The sequence below is a fragment of the Ahaetulla prasina genome, chromosome 3 (genome assembly GCF_028640845.1).
Source record: "Ahaetulla prasina isolate Xishuangbanna chromosome 3, ASM2864084v1, whole genome shotgun sequence".
NCBI lineage: Eukaryota > Metazoa > Chordata > Lepidosauria > Squamata > Colubridae > Ahaetulla > Ahaetulla prasina.
In genome coordinates this window covers 201,038,699-201,053,718 of record NC_080541.1, presented here as the reverse complement: position 1 = coordinate 201,053,718, position 15,020 = coordinate 201,038,699, and the positions used below count along the sequence as shown (strand labels likewise).

General features: G+C 36.2%; 1 protein-coding gene across 1 annotated transcript in view; it reads left to right on the top strand.

The window, feature by feature from the left end:
* STK4 (serine/threonine kinase 4) overlaps window positions 1-14,175 on the top strand; it is a 68,760-nt gene extending 54,585 nt beyond the window's left edge. The window contains exon 11 of the mRNA XM_058176380.1: window positions 10,239-14,175. Coding sequence (XP_058032363.1) covers window positions 10,239-10,397 — 159 coding nt within the window. The 3' untranslated portion in view covers window positions 10,398-14,175. The remainder of the gene's footprint in view (window positions 1-10,238) is intronic.
* Window positions 14,176-15,020: the final 845 nt, after the last annotated feature.

The following is a 15,020-nucleotide window of genomic DNA, read 5'->3' as shown; positions in this document are numbered from 1 at the left end:
GTCTATTAACAGCTGAGGCGAGGGTAAACCAAAATACTAAATAATCATATGTATGGACGACTCTAGATCACATGGGTGACTATAAGCGACTGTTTAATCTAAATATTGATGATTTCTTTAATCCAGATTCTAATACTTACATTTCTGTGCAGAAGAATTAGGCAAAGCAAATAAAACAGAAACATCAAACTGTTCAAGTGAGAATAAACATTCTATTAATTTTCTGTTTTCTTTTTATGACTTGATTTTAGTAAATCATGTTTCCTTTTCAGAAGCACAGCAGGATTTCAGTTCAGCTTACAATTAGAAGTCTGAATTTCCCCAGTGCTATGCCCTTTCATAATTTCAACATAGCTGGGTACAAATTCATGCACTCACTATGTAACAATGGTTACATAGCATACTGTTTACCCTATTTTTTTATGGAGTAAGCCACTGTATTTGGGTGTCTCATAAAACTGGGTTACCAAGATAGATCTGTTCCTTGAAATTGGGAGTAAGCAGTGAACTAGCTACATTTTGGGAGTATCACATTTGATTGATATCCTATAAATTGAATATATCTTGAGAAATTTGTTATTGATGAGTGGGATCTCTCAATGTTGCTCTCAAAGTCTATGTTAAATTTGACCTAAAAGCAAGTTTACTCATGTACCTGAATTCAATTTAACATTCTGATAGATCATCACAATAGTGCTGAAACCTGGTAGTGAACTGTTGTGAGTATATGGAGCCTGATTGCTGTTCTATAAACTCCCAACTTCTTTTCCCAGACCATTTTTTAAAAATCAGGGCAAAATCATATTTATCAAAATAACAGACTGATTGAACGTAAATCATTATGAAATGAGTGCTGGTCGCAACAAATTGGGGAACTAGTGAATTGGTGATGTTTATTTATGTAAGAAAAATTATATGGCTGCCCAACTCACTCTTGGTGACTCCTGATGACTTATAATAATAAACTCCCAGTATGAAAAACAATAACACCCGCCCCCCATTACCCTGGCAACAACAATCAGCCAAGCTACTTGATGGTCCCTGTATCACTCTGGGATCCACAGTCGCAGAATCATGCCTTCAGGGCCATGTGAAAGAATGTCAAAGTGGAAACCAATCTTATCTCTGCAGGGATGGTGCAGGAAGGGTGCCATCGTGGAGAAGATCCTCCTTGATCCTGCTAGATGGACCTCCTTAGGAGAGGAAACCTGTAGCATTCCCAGCCTCCTCACTGTGGTGGGTTGAGTGACTGGGAAAAGATGTTCATATTTAATACGTACTTTTTCCTCTTGGGCCCCTGTGAATGAAGAAACCACCAATTCAGTTGCCTAGTAGCAAAACAAAATAACTCATCATAAGGAATTTTCCAGACACTATTTTCCTTCTTTCCCAGGAAATCTGGAGCCCTTCCCCTTGTTTAAAAATCTGGATGTTTAGTTGAGCCTAAAGAATTACGATATGTCCCTCCACATTACTGATTAGGTGGCTATTTGTCTTCTAAAGAGAGCTGCTACTTAACCCAAACTAAATATTCTAGGCAACCTTTTCACACATGTTAAATGGATTCTCATATTTTTCATGCCAAATTTTAACATATATTAAAGTCTCTCAGGTCTTCCAGTCCTTGATAAGGGAACTGCAGCTTAGAATAAAGTAATTTTCCCCACCACTTTCTAATATCCTGAACCAAAATGCAGTGTACATAGTGTTATGAATGCACATCGTGTGGCTGTTTACAATATCTCCTCATCCAATAAGCCTAAATTATTAAGCGGCATTAAGAGTAGATGCTTGTGCTAAGTTTTTTACTTTTTAGCTCCTCTAAAATATTAATAGCTTTCCATGTTGTAAATTTACAGGAATTCCCACATAGCACTTGATGTTCCTTTTCAGTTGTTTCCAATCTGTGATACTTTCTGGTCACATTGTCTTATTTCATAGTTTGTACTATGACTAGGATATATACACATAAATATTTAAGACCTGATCCTGTTGGCTAAAATATCTAATTTGGCCTTTTGTAAAAATGTGACATCTTGCCATTTCAGAAAATTTCTTTTCAATGTTTAAAAAAAACCAGGGCAGGGCAGTGTAGAAAAGGAAAGAAACTATCAACTGCTAAGAAGTCTACAAGAATAGATTCCAGAATTATTTCTTCCATCTATGTCTCCTGACTTAGTTCATCAGAGTAGTTGAAGCAGTTTCTCTGTAAAGAATGAAATCCGATAGAAGTGGATTCTGATAGTTAATCTCATCCAATATTATTTAGAGCCCTTTGTCTCTAGTGACACCAGTTTTGATTTAAACAGTCTGAGATAATGTATCTTTAGAATGACTTGCAGTTGTTTAGCAGTTAGATCTAATGCAATGATTGATTGATTGATTAATTAATTAATTAATTAAGGGCCGGGATAGCTCAGGCAGTAGAGAAGCCTGTTATTAGAACACAGAGCCTGCAATTACTGCAGGTTCGAGCCTGGCCCAAGGTTGACTCAGCCTTCCACCCTTTATAAGGTAGGTAAAATGAGGACCCAGATTGTTGGGGGGGCAATAAGTTGACTTTGTAAAAAAAATATACAAATAGAATGAGACTATTGCCTTATACATTGTAAGCCGCCCTGAGTCTTCGGAGAAGGGCGGGGTATAAATGTAAAAAAAAATAAAATAAAATAATGAAACAGAAACTTCTGCATCTGCCCATCTATGTCTGTAAAAATTGGCTCAGTGTTGCTGAGGATTGGTCTTTTTTCCTGGAATGTGAATTAAGTTTATATTAATTGCTGACCATGTTTTTGAACCTGTTTGCCAGTATTTGAACTGAGCATGTAATCTTGATCAACTTTCTCAGGCTTGGTGTCATCAAACTGTGTTGGCACTGCGGCTTCCAAAATTCCCTAACACCATAGCACATACCCTGCTAGAATAGAAAAGGTTTATTTAAAAAGGAGCTTATATATATTGATTCCAAAAGTCTTGTTAAAATTACTGAAGCAGGAACCGCTGTGATCTTATAATCGAAATACTTTTCACCCTAAGGGGATTTGTAGACATTAAGCAATAGTTAAGACTAAAATTTAGTCATTTCTGTATTCAAATGTGGCAGCTATTTTATGCTTGGTCTGTACTGATGCTGTTTCTAGGAGATTGAGATATCCTGCCCTGTTCATGATTGTGTAGTAGAAGCTTTAAAAATGTTTACTTAGTAGAATAATGATCACTAAAAGTTGTCAATATTGTAGAGTCCCTGGTTAATGATACGTCCTGTCTTCTGTGCATTGTGATGCAAATCAGTTAGGAAGCCAGATTCAGGGGTGGGATTCAGTCAGTACGTAATGGTTCGGGCGAACCAGTAGTTGTGATCTGTGGGTGGCCCACCACCCGGGCACTATGCTGTCCTATTTAACTGCGCTTTTTAAGCCGCACATGTGCAAAGCGCATGTGCAGAAGGCCACACACACATTCACATTTTCGGTGCTGGGGCAAACCAGTTGTTAAATTATGTGAAGCCCACCTCTGGCCAGATTCATTTAATATCCATAGTGAATCACTTACTGTCCATAGTGATTCATTTAATGACCATGGTAAATTGGTTGTAAAATTGGGTCTGGTCACATGATGGCTTGCTTTATGTGTGCACTGGCTAATACAGAAAGTCAAGTCCCAGCTGTGATCAGAACTGCGGTAGCGTGGTTAGAGTGCAGTACTACAGGCTACTTCTGCTTATCATTGGCTGCCAGCAATTTGGCAGATCAAATCTCACCAGGCTCAAGGTTGACTCAGTCTTGGCTAGCTCAGCCACAGTTGTGTCTGACGCCGTGAGAAGAAACAAGCCAACTTGGTTTTCTTTCCGATAGTGATTTCGTTTATTGGGTCTGCTACAAACCAAGTCTCAGTAAAAGTCGAGGTCTCTCTGTACAAAGTCAGTGCTGAGAGCTTCTGCCTCTCAGCCCCTTTTTAAACGCCCCATGGCTGAACTGCTCTGTTGAGTGGACGTCCGGCCGCTCTCTCCCTCCTTATTTGATAGCCCCAGCTGCCACATCATCTGCCAAATCCCGGAACGAAAACACTCTTCGTAATGCCCAGCCCTCATCTCCCTCTATCCTGGCTGTCAGTGTGCTGATTCCCTTCCCATGCTTCCCAAACGCAGATCCCTGCACCCCTCGAACAGGTCCCCAATATGTCATTCCTTTGGATCTTTGATTAGGGGCTGCTCCCATGATCCGGATCCCTGTAGCGTCATGTGTCGAGCTGGAGCTGGGCTCGACACTTAGCCTTCCATCCTTCTGAGTAAAATGAGGACCCAGATTGTTGGGGGCAATATGCTGACTCTATAAAATGCTTAGAGAGGGCTGTGAAGCACTGTGAAGTAGTATATAAGTCTAAGTACTAAGTGCTATTGGTATAACTTACTCAATAGTTGAAATAAGTTCATTTTTAATTGCTAGTACCCTTAGTATGGCATCTCTGAAAAGGAAATCAATCAGAAATCCCAGTTTAGTTTTGCAGCTGCTAATTGTAGAATATAATCTGTTAACTATATTTTAGAGAACATCAAACATACTGTGCTGTTAGTATTGATGAAAGAGGATAGTTAGATAATTTAAAAAACTTCCCAATTAATATTTTCTGCTTTTGGAACACAAGCAAAGAATTATTTGCCCTCAGAAATCCCAATTAAAACTGATCTAAATTTAGATGAGTACATAAGTACTCACAGGGCTCGATAATTGATTGCACAAATTTAGCATTAATAAATACATTTAAGCATAACTAAGAAATCTCTTCCATGTGAAGTTGTTTATTTACGATATTGCATTTACTCACAAATAAACCAAAAATATTAGATGCCAAAATACACCCCCCCCAAAAAAATAGGGCTTAGTTTATTCACAAGTATATGATAATATACTTGGTACCCATATATCCCATTTATACTCGAGTATAACCCCTTCCACAGGTAAGTTGACCGTTGAATTTTTAATAAAAATACTGTAGAAAATGGATATCCATGAATTAATTACCTACAGATAAGCTATTTATGAAAATTTCGCTTATCTGCAGGTAGTGGATTTTTCACAGTGTGTTGGATAAATATTTGCAGGTTACCTTATATGTGGATGGGCTCATGCAGGAGTATATACAGTAACCACTAGGAGCTTTTCTTCCTGGTAATATAGATTTGGTTCCCTCCTTTCATCCTACAAAAAAAACCACCTTCCTTCAGTCAAATGCTTAATGTATTTAACTATTACAGGCCTAGATGCACTACACGAAAATGAATTATTTTTTATTGATATCTTTAGACAACCATCAAGCTGATACTGTACATATATAAAAGTAAAATACGTTGAATTTAGCTTTGGCATTTTTCTGATACTATTTTAGGAAGGTTTTTATTGCTGCACTTTCAGTTCGTTTGTTTTTTGAATTTCCCATCCAGTCATAAAACTTGACATTTCCTGATGGTCTCCCTTACTATGACCACTGGAATGACTGAGTAGAATCTACATTTAAAAGAAATCAGTGCCTGAATTTCAAAAATTAAAAAATGTTAATTAATGGGATATTATGTACAGGTTTTTTTAAAATTTTGAAGGGAAACAAAGTATCACCTGTCCATGTAGAAAATACTTCGTAATCCAAATGGAACAGGTTCAAATGATGTTTTTATAACTCATTTATAGAAATCTAGGATTAAAATGATTTTACATTTCTCAAGCAATCCTTATGATTTATATTGATATATTGACCATCAATTGTGTTGTAAATGTTGTACCTTGATGAACGTATCTTTTCTTTTATGTACACTGAGAGCATATGCACCAAGACAAATTCCTTGTGTGTCAAATCACACTTGGCCAATAAAATTCTATTCTATTCTATATGAAATTTCCTCACAGTGGGCTACAATATGAACCCAGTATTTCCCAAAAGTGCTGATGTCTGCTCAGATACAGGTAGTCCACAATTTACAGCCATTTGTTTAGTGACTGATTCAAAGTTCAAAGTTACAACGGCTCTGAAAAAGGTGATTTATGACCAGTTCTCATACTTATGACTGTTGCAGCATCCCCAATTCAGACACTGGGCAACTGGAACAAACTAATGACAATTGCACTGTCCTGCGCTTATGTGATCACCATTTGTAACCTTCCCAGTAGAGTTCTGAAAGGCAGAGTCAATGAAGGAAGTCAGATTTGCTTAAAGGCTGCATGATTCACTTAACAACTGTGGCAAAACAAGTTGCAAAATGGGGCGCAACTTAGTTAACAAATGCCTTACTTGGCAATAGAAATTTTGGTCATAAGTCAAGAATTACCTGCAAAAATAATTACTACGTCTGCAAGCTAATACTGTATATTTGAATATAGGTTAAGATTGAAGTTACAGTCTTCAGTACAATAAATAAAGCAAGCCTAGCTAGTTAACTAAACTTATGCTTCATGCATCTTTTGGTTTGCATTCAGTGTTGTTTCAGGACAACAAATTACACAGTATGTGATAAAAATTTGGAGAAGATTATATTCACAAATAGTAAAGTCTTGAATCAAGCTGCACATCAGGTGTCATATAGTTGTCACTGTTTTCTTGACAATAGTATGAATTTGCTATTACCACTTTTGGGAGTGTTTTATTTAATTTCCAAAGCTAGACCATTGCTTTGAGTTTTCGTGATCCAGGTACTAATCTCTATCTTAGTTTTCTAAGAAGAGTTAAGATCAGCTCTGCTATGCCACTTGCTGTGGTGGTTAGAACAAATGTTAAGTAAATAACTCTTGAGTGAAATTTGTACAGAAAACTGGCCCAGCTGCTTTCTTGGCAACAAAACAATGCTTGGGTCCAGAGTAGCTTATGAGCCTGTGAATAGCTGAGAGTCACTGGCTTTTCCCCCTAGCTGTTGTGGCAAAGAATCCTTGTGTTTTGGGAAATGCTTTCACTGTTTTTAGAAAAATCTCCACAGACATGCAGATAAATATGTATGATGATGCTTGGGCCATTATCAGTGTTGGAACAAATGTAATTTCTAATGTCAGAAGTCATCTCAGGACATAACTGAAAATTTCAAAAGCAGATTTAAATGGTGATGCTTACTTAGAAGATTGATAATTAAAACATGCCTAGTGTCATTTTTAGTCCTTGTAGAATTGTTATTATTTAATTATTGATTGTAGTTCCAGCTTGCTTTGTAAACCACTTTTTTCTGTCACTCAACAGGTACATTAAGGCACAAAATGCCAAAAAAATAACTGGATGCTAAAATATGTGGATGAAGATAACATTTAAAATAAAAGCAAGGGGTGTGGAAATAATTCAACATGTAAAACAAAAACTGGGGGAAAAGCAAAAGATGTAAAAGCACTACAATAGTTTTTTAGCACTGCAAACATTTAAAGAAAAAGATTTCTACTTGGCTTGGAACGAAACATAATGTATATACCCAATAAATTTCCCTATAGAGGTTTTTCCAAAAAAAATAGGATTATTTTTTACAACTCTTACACAGTTTTTCCCCCCCATATGACAATGGGATAAAAAGTGATAATGGAAACTTAAAATATCTTAATCCCTGTCCTCCTAGGCAGTGTTATTTTCTTTTCAATACAACACGTTTTGCTTCAAACCTGTGTTGTTGAGATTGTATCAAGGCTTCAAAATTTTGCTGCATGCTAGGCTAGACATAGCCTGCTTATAAGATGCTTCAGAGCACAGTTTTTGTGATCCCAGGCAATGCAGCATGAAGATAAAATTCCCTTGCATATTGAAACTTGCCTAACCCCCCGGTAGAGCCTAATTCTATAAGTTCTATAAATAATTCATTTGAGCTTCAACTTTTCCTTCATTCTGTCTTCCCATAGACTTCATGATTTCAATTTTAGCTCAGCCTATTAACTTCTCTTCCATTATGTCCTTATTTAGGGGATCCAGTAAAGTTATTTCCTGACCAAGAATTTTAGGTTTCTTTTTCTTATCAGCAACCGGTAGCTCAGTTGAGAGTCTGATATAATTAACAAAGTTGATAGCCGGAGTAGGTGCTCAAATATTACAGTTGGTTTGTGTTATTAAGTAAAGAGCTCTATTGTGTTTTCCAGATTTGTCTGTTGGTTATAAGATAATTGTTTAACTTTCACACTTCTCAGTATTTTGTTCTGTGCTGTTCCTGGGTGGAAACAGACAGAATGAATTTATGTATGAATAATGTCTATTGAGAGAATACAAATGGACTAATGTGTTTGCCCTCTGTCAGGACCTAGTTTATGATCTAAAAACTTTAATCTGTGGAAGATGTTAATGGCATATTTGGAATGGAGTAGTGTCACTTAATCTGGAGAAGTCTGTACTTATGTGCTGCATCACACACACACACCCCCATGGTTCAGTTTCCTGCTCTTCTATTTTATTATAGTTCTGGCAATGCTTTCAATTCTCCCATTCCATCTTGAGAAAACAGCCATATTGCAGTTATAAAATGTTCTCCGGAGGTCAAAATAGTGTATGATACTTTAAAGTTATTGATTGATGTGCTCTTGAGAACATGAATTACAGGTTGTCCTTGACTTACAACAATTTGCATAGTGACCATTCGAAGTTACAAGAACACTGAAAAAAGTGAGTTATGGTTGCTTTTCACACTTATGACCATTGTGGCATCTCCATGGTCATGGGATCAAAATTCATATGCTTGGCAACTGACTTTTTAAGATGGTTGCAGTGTCCCGAGGTTATGTGATCACCTTTTATAAGCAAAGTCAATAGGGAAGCCAGATTCACTTAACAACTATGTTACAGACTTAATAACTGGAGTGATTCATTTGGCAAGAAAAGTTGTAAAATGGAGCAAAGTTAACTGAATAAACGTCTCACTTAGCAACAGAAATTTTGAAAAACTATTTTGATTTTTTTGTTTTGTGTCTGAAACCAGGATCCTTCCTTACTCCTGGTTTGTTTTTGTTTTCTGCCCATCTGGATTTTGTATGAATATATAAAAACAGACAAGCAACTTGCCATGGTTATTTTGTTCTCCTGCAAATCTGGCTTATTGTTGCAGGAAATCAACATTAAAGCAATTTCTGGCTCACTGCAAATTGGGGGGGGGGGGGGGGGAGATAAAAAGCCAAAAACTAATTAGCTCAATCATGAAAAGTCATTCAAGATTCTTTTTAAATACTGCATTTTGTGTGTGCACGGTGTTTCTATCTAACAATCCTTCTATTTAAGTGTGCATCTATTAAATGGGGACCCTTTGGCTTAATCTTGTATTCAGTATTTTTATTTGAAAAACTGTAAGAGTGGAAGAAAATGATATTTTAACCAGACATCTAGCAGCTCTTCAGTGATTTGAGACAATGGGACTTTTAATCAAAACACTACAATCAACCCTGAATTAATATTTTCTTTTTTGCATTATACTTCATTCTGTTATTTCAGTTCCTGAGGGTTGCATGTTGAAGAGCAAATATTACAAGAATAGTGTAAAGTTTTAGCTGGTCTAACACATTTAAAGGATTGTTGGCTAAAGTCATGTTATCAATATGGGTGATAATACTGTCTTTCTGCCATCTGCCACTCAGTTGCTAAGTGAATTCAGGTTCTCCAATGGGTATGTTTTCTCAGGGGTTGGCAAAAAAGGTTACAAATAGTAATCACATGATTGTAGGATGCTGCAATCAGTAGTAAATGCAAGCCAGTTGACAAGCACTCAGATTGTGATCACATGACTCTGGGCACCTGTAAATGCAAATGCCTTTTTCTAAGGCCCTCATGATTTCAGAAGGTCGTTAAATGAACAGATGTAAGTCAAGAACTTACCTGTAAATAATATTAGTTAACAATTTGGATATTCATTGTACTATAATGTTTTCTCTTGGACAAGTATTTAATATAGCACATGATATGCAGTTGTTTTCTGCTGAATTAAGACAAAGTAGTGCATCATTTCTTATATAATAAAGGGAAAATATTCCCACTACCTGGGAATTAGGTATTATGACCGTCATAATTAAAAGTCCATTTTTGGCAAGGCAGTTGAAGATAGGAACAGTAATTAGGTCCTAGCGTTAACAGTAAATTTTATTAAACTTATTTGCCAAAAGTAAATTTCTCCACATTACTCTTTAGCAAACCATTTCGTGTAATACATGTTTGGTTCCATTTTTCCATTTCTTTTTCCAGTTCTTCTTTTTTTCTGTTGCAAGTTCACTCTATTTTATTTATTTATTTTGCCTTATGTTTTTCTTTAGTTGAGGAACTGGACAGTTGAAGAACTTCAAAGACGACTTGGGACACTTGATCCCATGATGGAGCAGGAGATAGAAGAGGTTCGCCAAAGGTATCAATCAAAACGGCAACCAATTCTAGATGCCATTGAAGCAAAGAAAAGACGCCAGCAGAACTTCTGAGGAAAACCTGGCAGTAGAATAGATGTCCATCATTCCTTACAATAAACTGTTCTACAATAAACTGTTCTATGACTACTGTGTAGGTGGATTTCTATTTCTATTTGCTATAGCACCTTTTCTAACTCAGGTATGCCATTGAATGGAGTCCTCATGAAGAGATCATGCTTTGTATGAATGGTAGATTTTAGATACATTGCATGTTGCTTTTGAGAAATCCTGACTTAGCTGGGAGCTAAACTTTGTATTACAGATTAATACAAGAATAGGAAATAGATTTGAATAAGATTGGTACTTAGATTTTACAGTTTTTGCAGTTCAGTTCCAAACAATATATATCAGAATGTATAATACACTTTTTTATGAAAAACCCAAGTAACCAGAACAATAATTCTGATGTGATGTTCTTGGATGAAGTATATAGGAATTAATTTTTTTTTGCTTTTTCATTGAACTGTTAAAAATGTTGTGAAATCAGAGTCCTTACACACTAATCTGTTATCTAAATTGATTCAAAAAATATTCATCATCTTCGATATGTAGCAACCACTTGAGGGTAAACAATCCTTACTTTCGTCTTGCTGCATTGGTATAATGAACTTTGGAAATGAGTTAAAAAAGAGAAGTGATTCATTAGCAAGTTTACCTATCCTGCTCCAGCATTTGAAAAGGAATATGAACTTTATCTAGTCTAGAAACTTCTAAAAGCTCCATGCTTTTTTATTTCTTTTTTTAAAGTATTACTCTTCAGTGTTATATTTTTTCTTTGTTTTTTATTTTTACTAGAATTATAACTGAATGAATGCTAATATATTTTCAGTGATGTCTATCAGATAAAAAAACATAACAAATCTTTTATTTTCAGTATTTTTTTTCAGATTTTGTGGTAGCAGAGGAATGTCAGTCCCTCTAGTTCCGAAAAAATGAGTATTTCTTTTGATAATAATGTTATTTAAAATAGTTAAGGAATTGTGGACTTTTTTATTCTTTGCTACTTCAAGTTGAATTTGTGTAAGGTTTGTGGTACTAGTTTTGAATTTGAAGTGGCATGTTTCCTTTTATTTGGAAAAATATATCTATCAGTTAGGTCTAAGTAAAGATCTTAAGACCCAAATTAATTTCAAAATACCATTTTGTTAAAAAACAACAACAACCTATCTGTGATAAAACAATTGCCTTCATGAATAGATACTGTGTTTCCCTGAAAATAAGACCCGGTCTTATTTTTTATTTATTTATTTTTTGCCACCAAAAAAGGCACCAAGTCTTATTTTCAGGGGTGTCTTCCTGACTCACCTCAGAGGCACCGACAGCCCTGCCCAGCAGGAGCTTGCTGCCAACCCTCTACTTCTGTGGCCACTTGACTGCTTGCCAGGGGCGACGCACGTAAGCAGCGGCAAGCAGCCGCAAAAGTAAGGCAGGTGTTAGGGTATGTGAGGCCTGGTAAGTATGGCAGCTCCCTCCCCCCCCATTTCCCCACCCTAGCTTAATTTTTACTCATGCGCCTCGCCCTACCCCGTGCACCCTGGAGTGGGCAGGGCCTTAACTGGGGCTTATTTTGGGGGGTGGGGCTTATATTGTATGCACGTGTAAAAATCAAGCTAGGGTTTACTTTTGGTGTAGGTTGTATTTTCGGGGAAACACGTTACTTTGTGAAAATCTCAAGGTTGGATTTGTACTAAGGGAAACTTATAATGGAATGTGTCTGTGACAGCTTCAGTTTCAGAAGTGTCCACAGAAATCTTCCTTCTTTTCACCTACAACATATATGAAACTACCCTGTTTCCCCAAAAATAAGCCCTCCCCAAAAATATTTAAACATATGCGCAGCCGGTCCTTGCCATTTCCTCTGGTTAGGGTTAGGGAGTAAGAGCTGGAAATCGGGTAAGACAGCAAGAGGATCCCTGTCTTGCTCCACGCCCCCCAAAATAATAAGGCCAACCGCTTATTTCGGGTTAAAAAATACATAAGACAGGGTCTTATTTTGGGGGAAACACGGTATTGGAATGTAATAACCAAACTACAAAGAGAGTTCTATATAATTAAGTGGGTTTCAGAATGTGAAAAAGGACTTGAAATTCTTCAATTCTTGCAACAGCCTCATGTGCCTAGTATATTTATCCTCGGGGGTTCTTTTGACCTGTAGAGGATACATAGAGAATGGTTGAAATATCATACTTGTATATGGAAGATTTACAGCTAACAGTTCTGATGAATGTCTGTAATTTATGACACTGCAGTTTGATAACTTCCCACAAGAACAAAATGGAAATATATGACTATGTCCTTGCTGCTCAAGATCTGGAAACATTTGTTTGATACTTAACACACCAAATTACAGATTGCATATATGTACTGCGTTTTGTGTCCCCACAGATCAGGGAAAAAGAACCCTCTTTGGTACACAATTCAGGAGATGTTTTAAATTTACATTTCTATAACTTTGTCTATCTCTGTCAGGTGGGAAGTTGTTGAGTTGGGCCATGCCCTTCTTATTTCAGAGAAGAATGATAATTCTAAGTAAGCCATGTTCTTTTCAGTATTGATATTAAGGAAATACTGCTATTGGCTCAGTCAAAAACAGTTTGATTGAGTTCTCTTCCTAAAAATTTACTCCCATTACTACCATTGAGTCATCCTGGAACAGGAAAAGCCAAGATAATTGATCTATTTCCATTAGCAAACCTTTGGTATAAATTCAGGGCTGAAAAAGGAAGTGTTAAATAATAAACCAAAGTATTTATGTTCTATATAAAGCAATGTTGAAAAGGTACCACATAACTTGTCAGTTTCTCTTAATGAAACAATCTGGCTTACAGAAATTTGCTATGAAGACTAGAAAATAGCAAGTTGCTATTCAAATTAATAAAACTGGATGCTCTCTGTGTCACTGAATTCTGTACCATGTTTCCTGATTAAATTCTCTTTGCAACTATCCCTTTAACCTCTATTCTCACAATTCCCCCAAAGAGTTCTCATTCCTGTATAATTCCACTACCCAAATAAAATGGGAAGATTTTTTTAAGTGAACTATTAAAATAAATAGCTTTTGAATTGAAGACATTTTGTTTTTAATAATGATGTTTCTGCAGAATGTGACTCATGTATTTAAAATCCTATGTAAAATCCTTTGGTTGGACATATTTCCCTTTACACTAATCAGTGAATATTCTTCACTTCAAGCAATGGTAAGAAAAGATCTGTGCATGACAGAACTTCATTCTAGTCTGTTTTGTGGGTAAAATGTTGAAAAAAGCAAGGGAATGAAAGAATATAGCAATTATAGCAGTTGAGTTCCTTCTTCAACTTTGAAAACTACAAGAATTGAGGATTATGTTCAGAATGCCTACTCTCTGCAGTAACTTCAGCTGAAACAGGAGATTCTGATTCCTATTTTGGGGTCTTTTACAAGAATATATCACTTCATTTGTCATCCAGGCTGTATTTTCAAAGTATATATACATTCCATTCTCATGGATCATATGTACCAACGGAAGTATTTTGAGTCAACTGTCACCTTTTTCTTTTTTCAGTCTTAAATCCACTGTCTAGTTTTAGTTCTGTGAGAAATTAAATGTGAAGCCAGTAGCTTTAATGTTTTGTAATAAAAGTTACACGGATGTAATTTGAACTTCTCTTTTTTTAGAGATCTGGCTGTTTTGTATATAATTGTTTAAATCCTTAGTTTATATATGAATGAAGATGACTTTTTTATCTTATTTAGCTAAATACAGGAAAGTTGTTTTGGATTTAAATATTTGTTTTATAGGACAAAATAAACTATTCTTCTTATTGTAAAATATTGTCTTTATCTGTCATAAGAACTGTTTTCTTGGAGCACATCTGATTTAAGTGCTCTATAGCTCCACTGGATAATGCATTTTGGAAACTTCCAGGTTCTGTGGTTCTTCATGCTCCATTATTTCAAGATTCTTGAGCTCTCAGTGTCTGGAAGTTATAATCAGCAGCATTCAGGCCCAAACCCATAATGTGGAATGGCTGCAGTTTGAAACCAGCAGTTCCCTGGCTTTGAGTCTAGATGAACTGAAAATATATTCATTAGGGTCCTCCTAGACTCACAGTTGCTAGTTGCTTGTTTAAACTATTCCTCTTTAAACTATCTCATCTCCTTGCCAAATACAGGAAAGCCTCAGGAACATTGTAAATAATGTGCTGATTTCCTGCATCTAAAACAATTATCCTCCGTATTAGCAGGTACTATGGCTCCTAACTGGACCCATGATTTTGCTTCTCCCAATTTACAGTTGCACATTTTTATTTGAAATTTTGTGCACATAAACCAATTAAAGCTGCAGACTATGGCTGTTTTCATAGCACTCCTACCCATAATTAATCTTGATTTGCTCAATCCAACTTTGTTGAATTACATGATGCAGTGAAGCACAAACTAACCATATGAAATCTAAGTTCATTCATAGAAAATAAAATGGAATAATTTTAGTTGTGTTAGGTGTAGGCACAGCCTATATTCACTTGAAGCATGCTTTCATAGGTCACTGTCCCAGTTTCCTTTACTGATGGGCAGAATGCATCAGCAGTCTTTGCACACTACTTGTCTTATGATTCACAGGTCAAAATGTAACCTTGGAGCGCTCTTATTTTAGT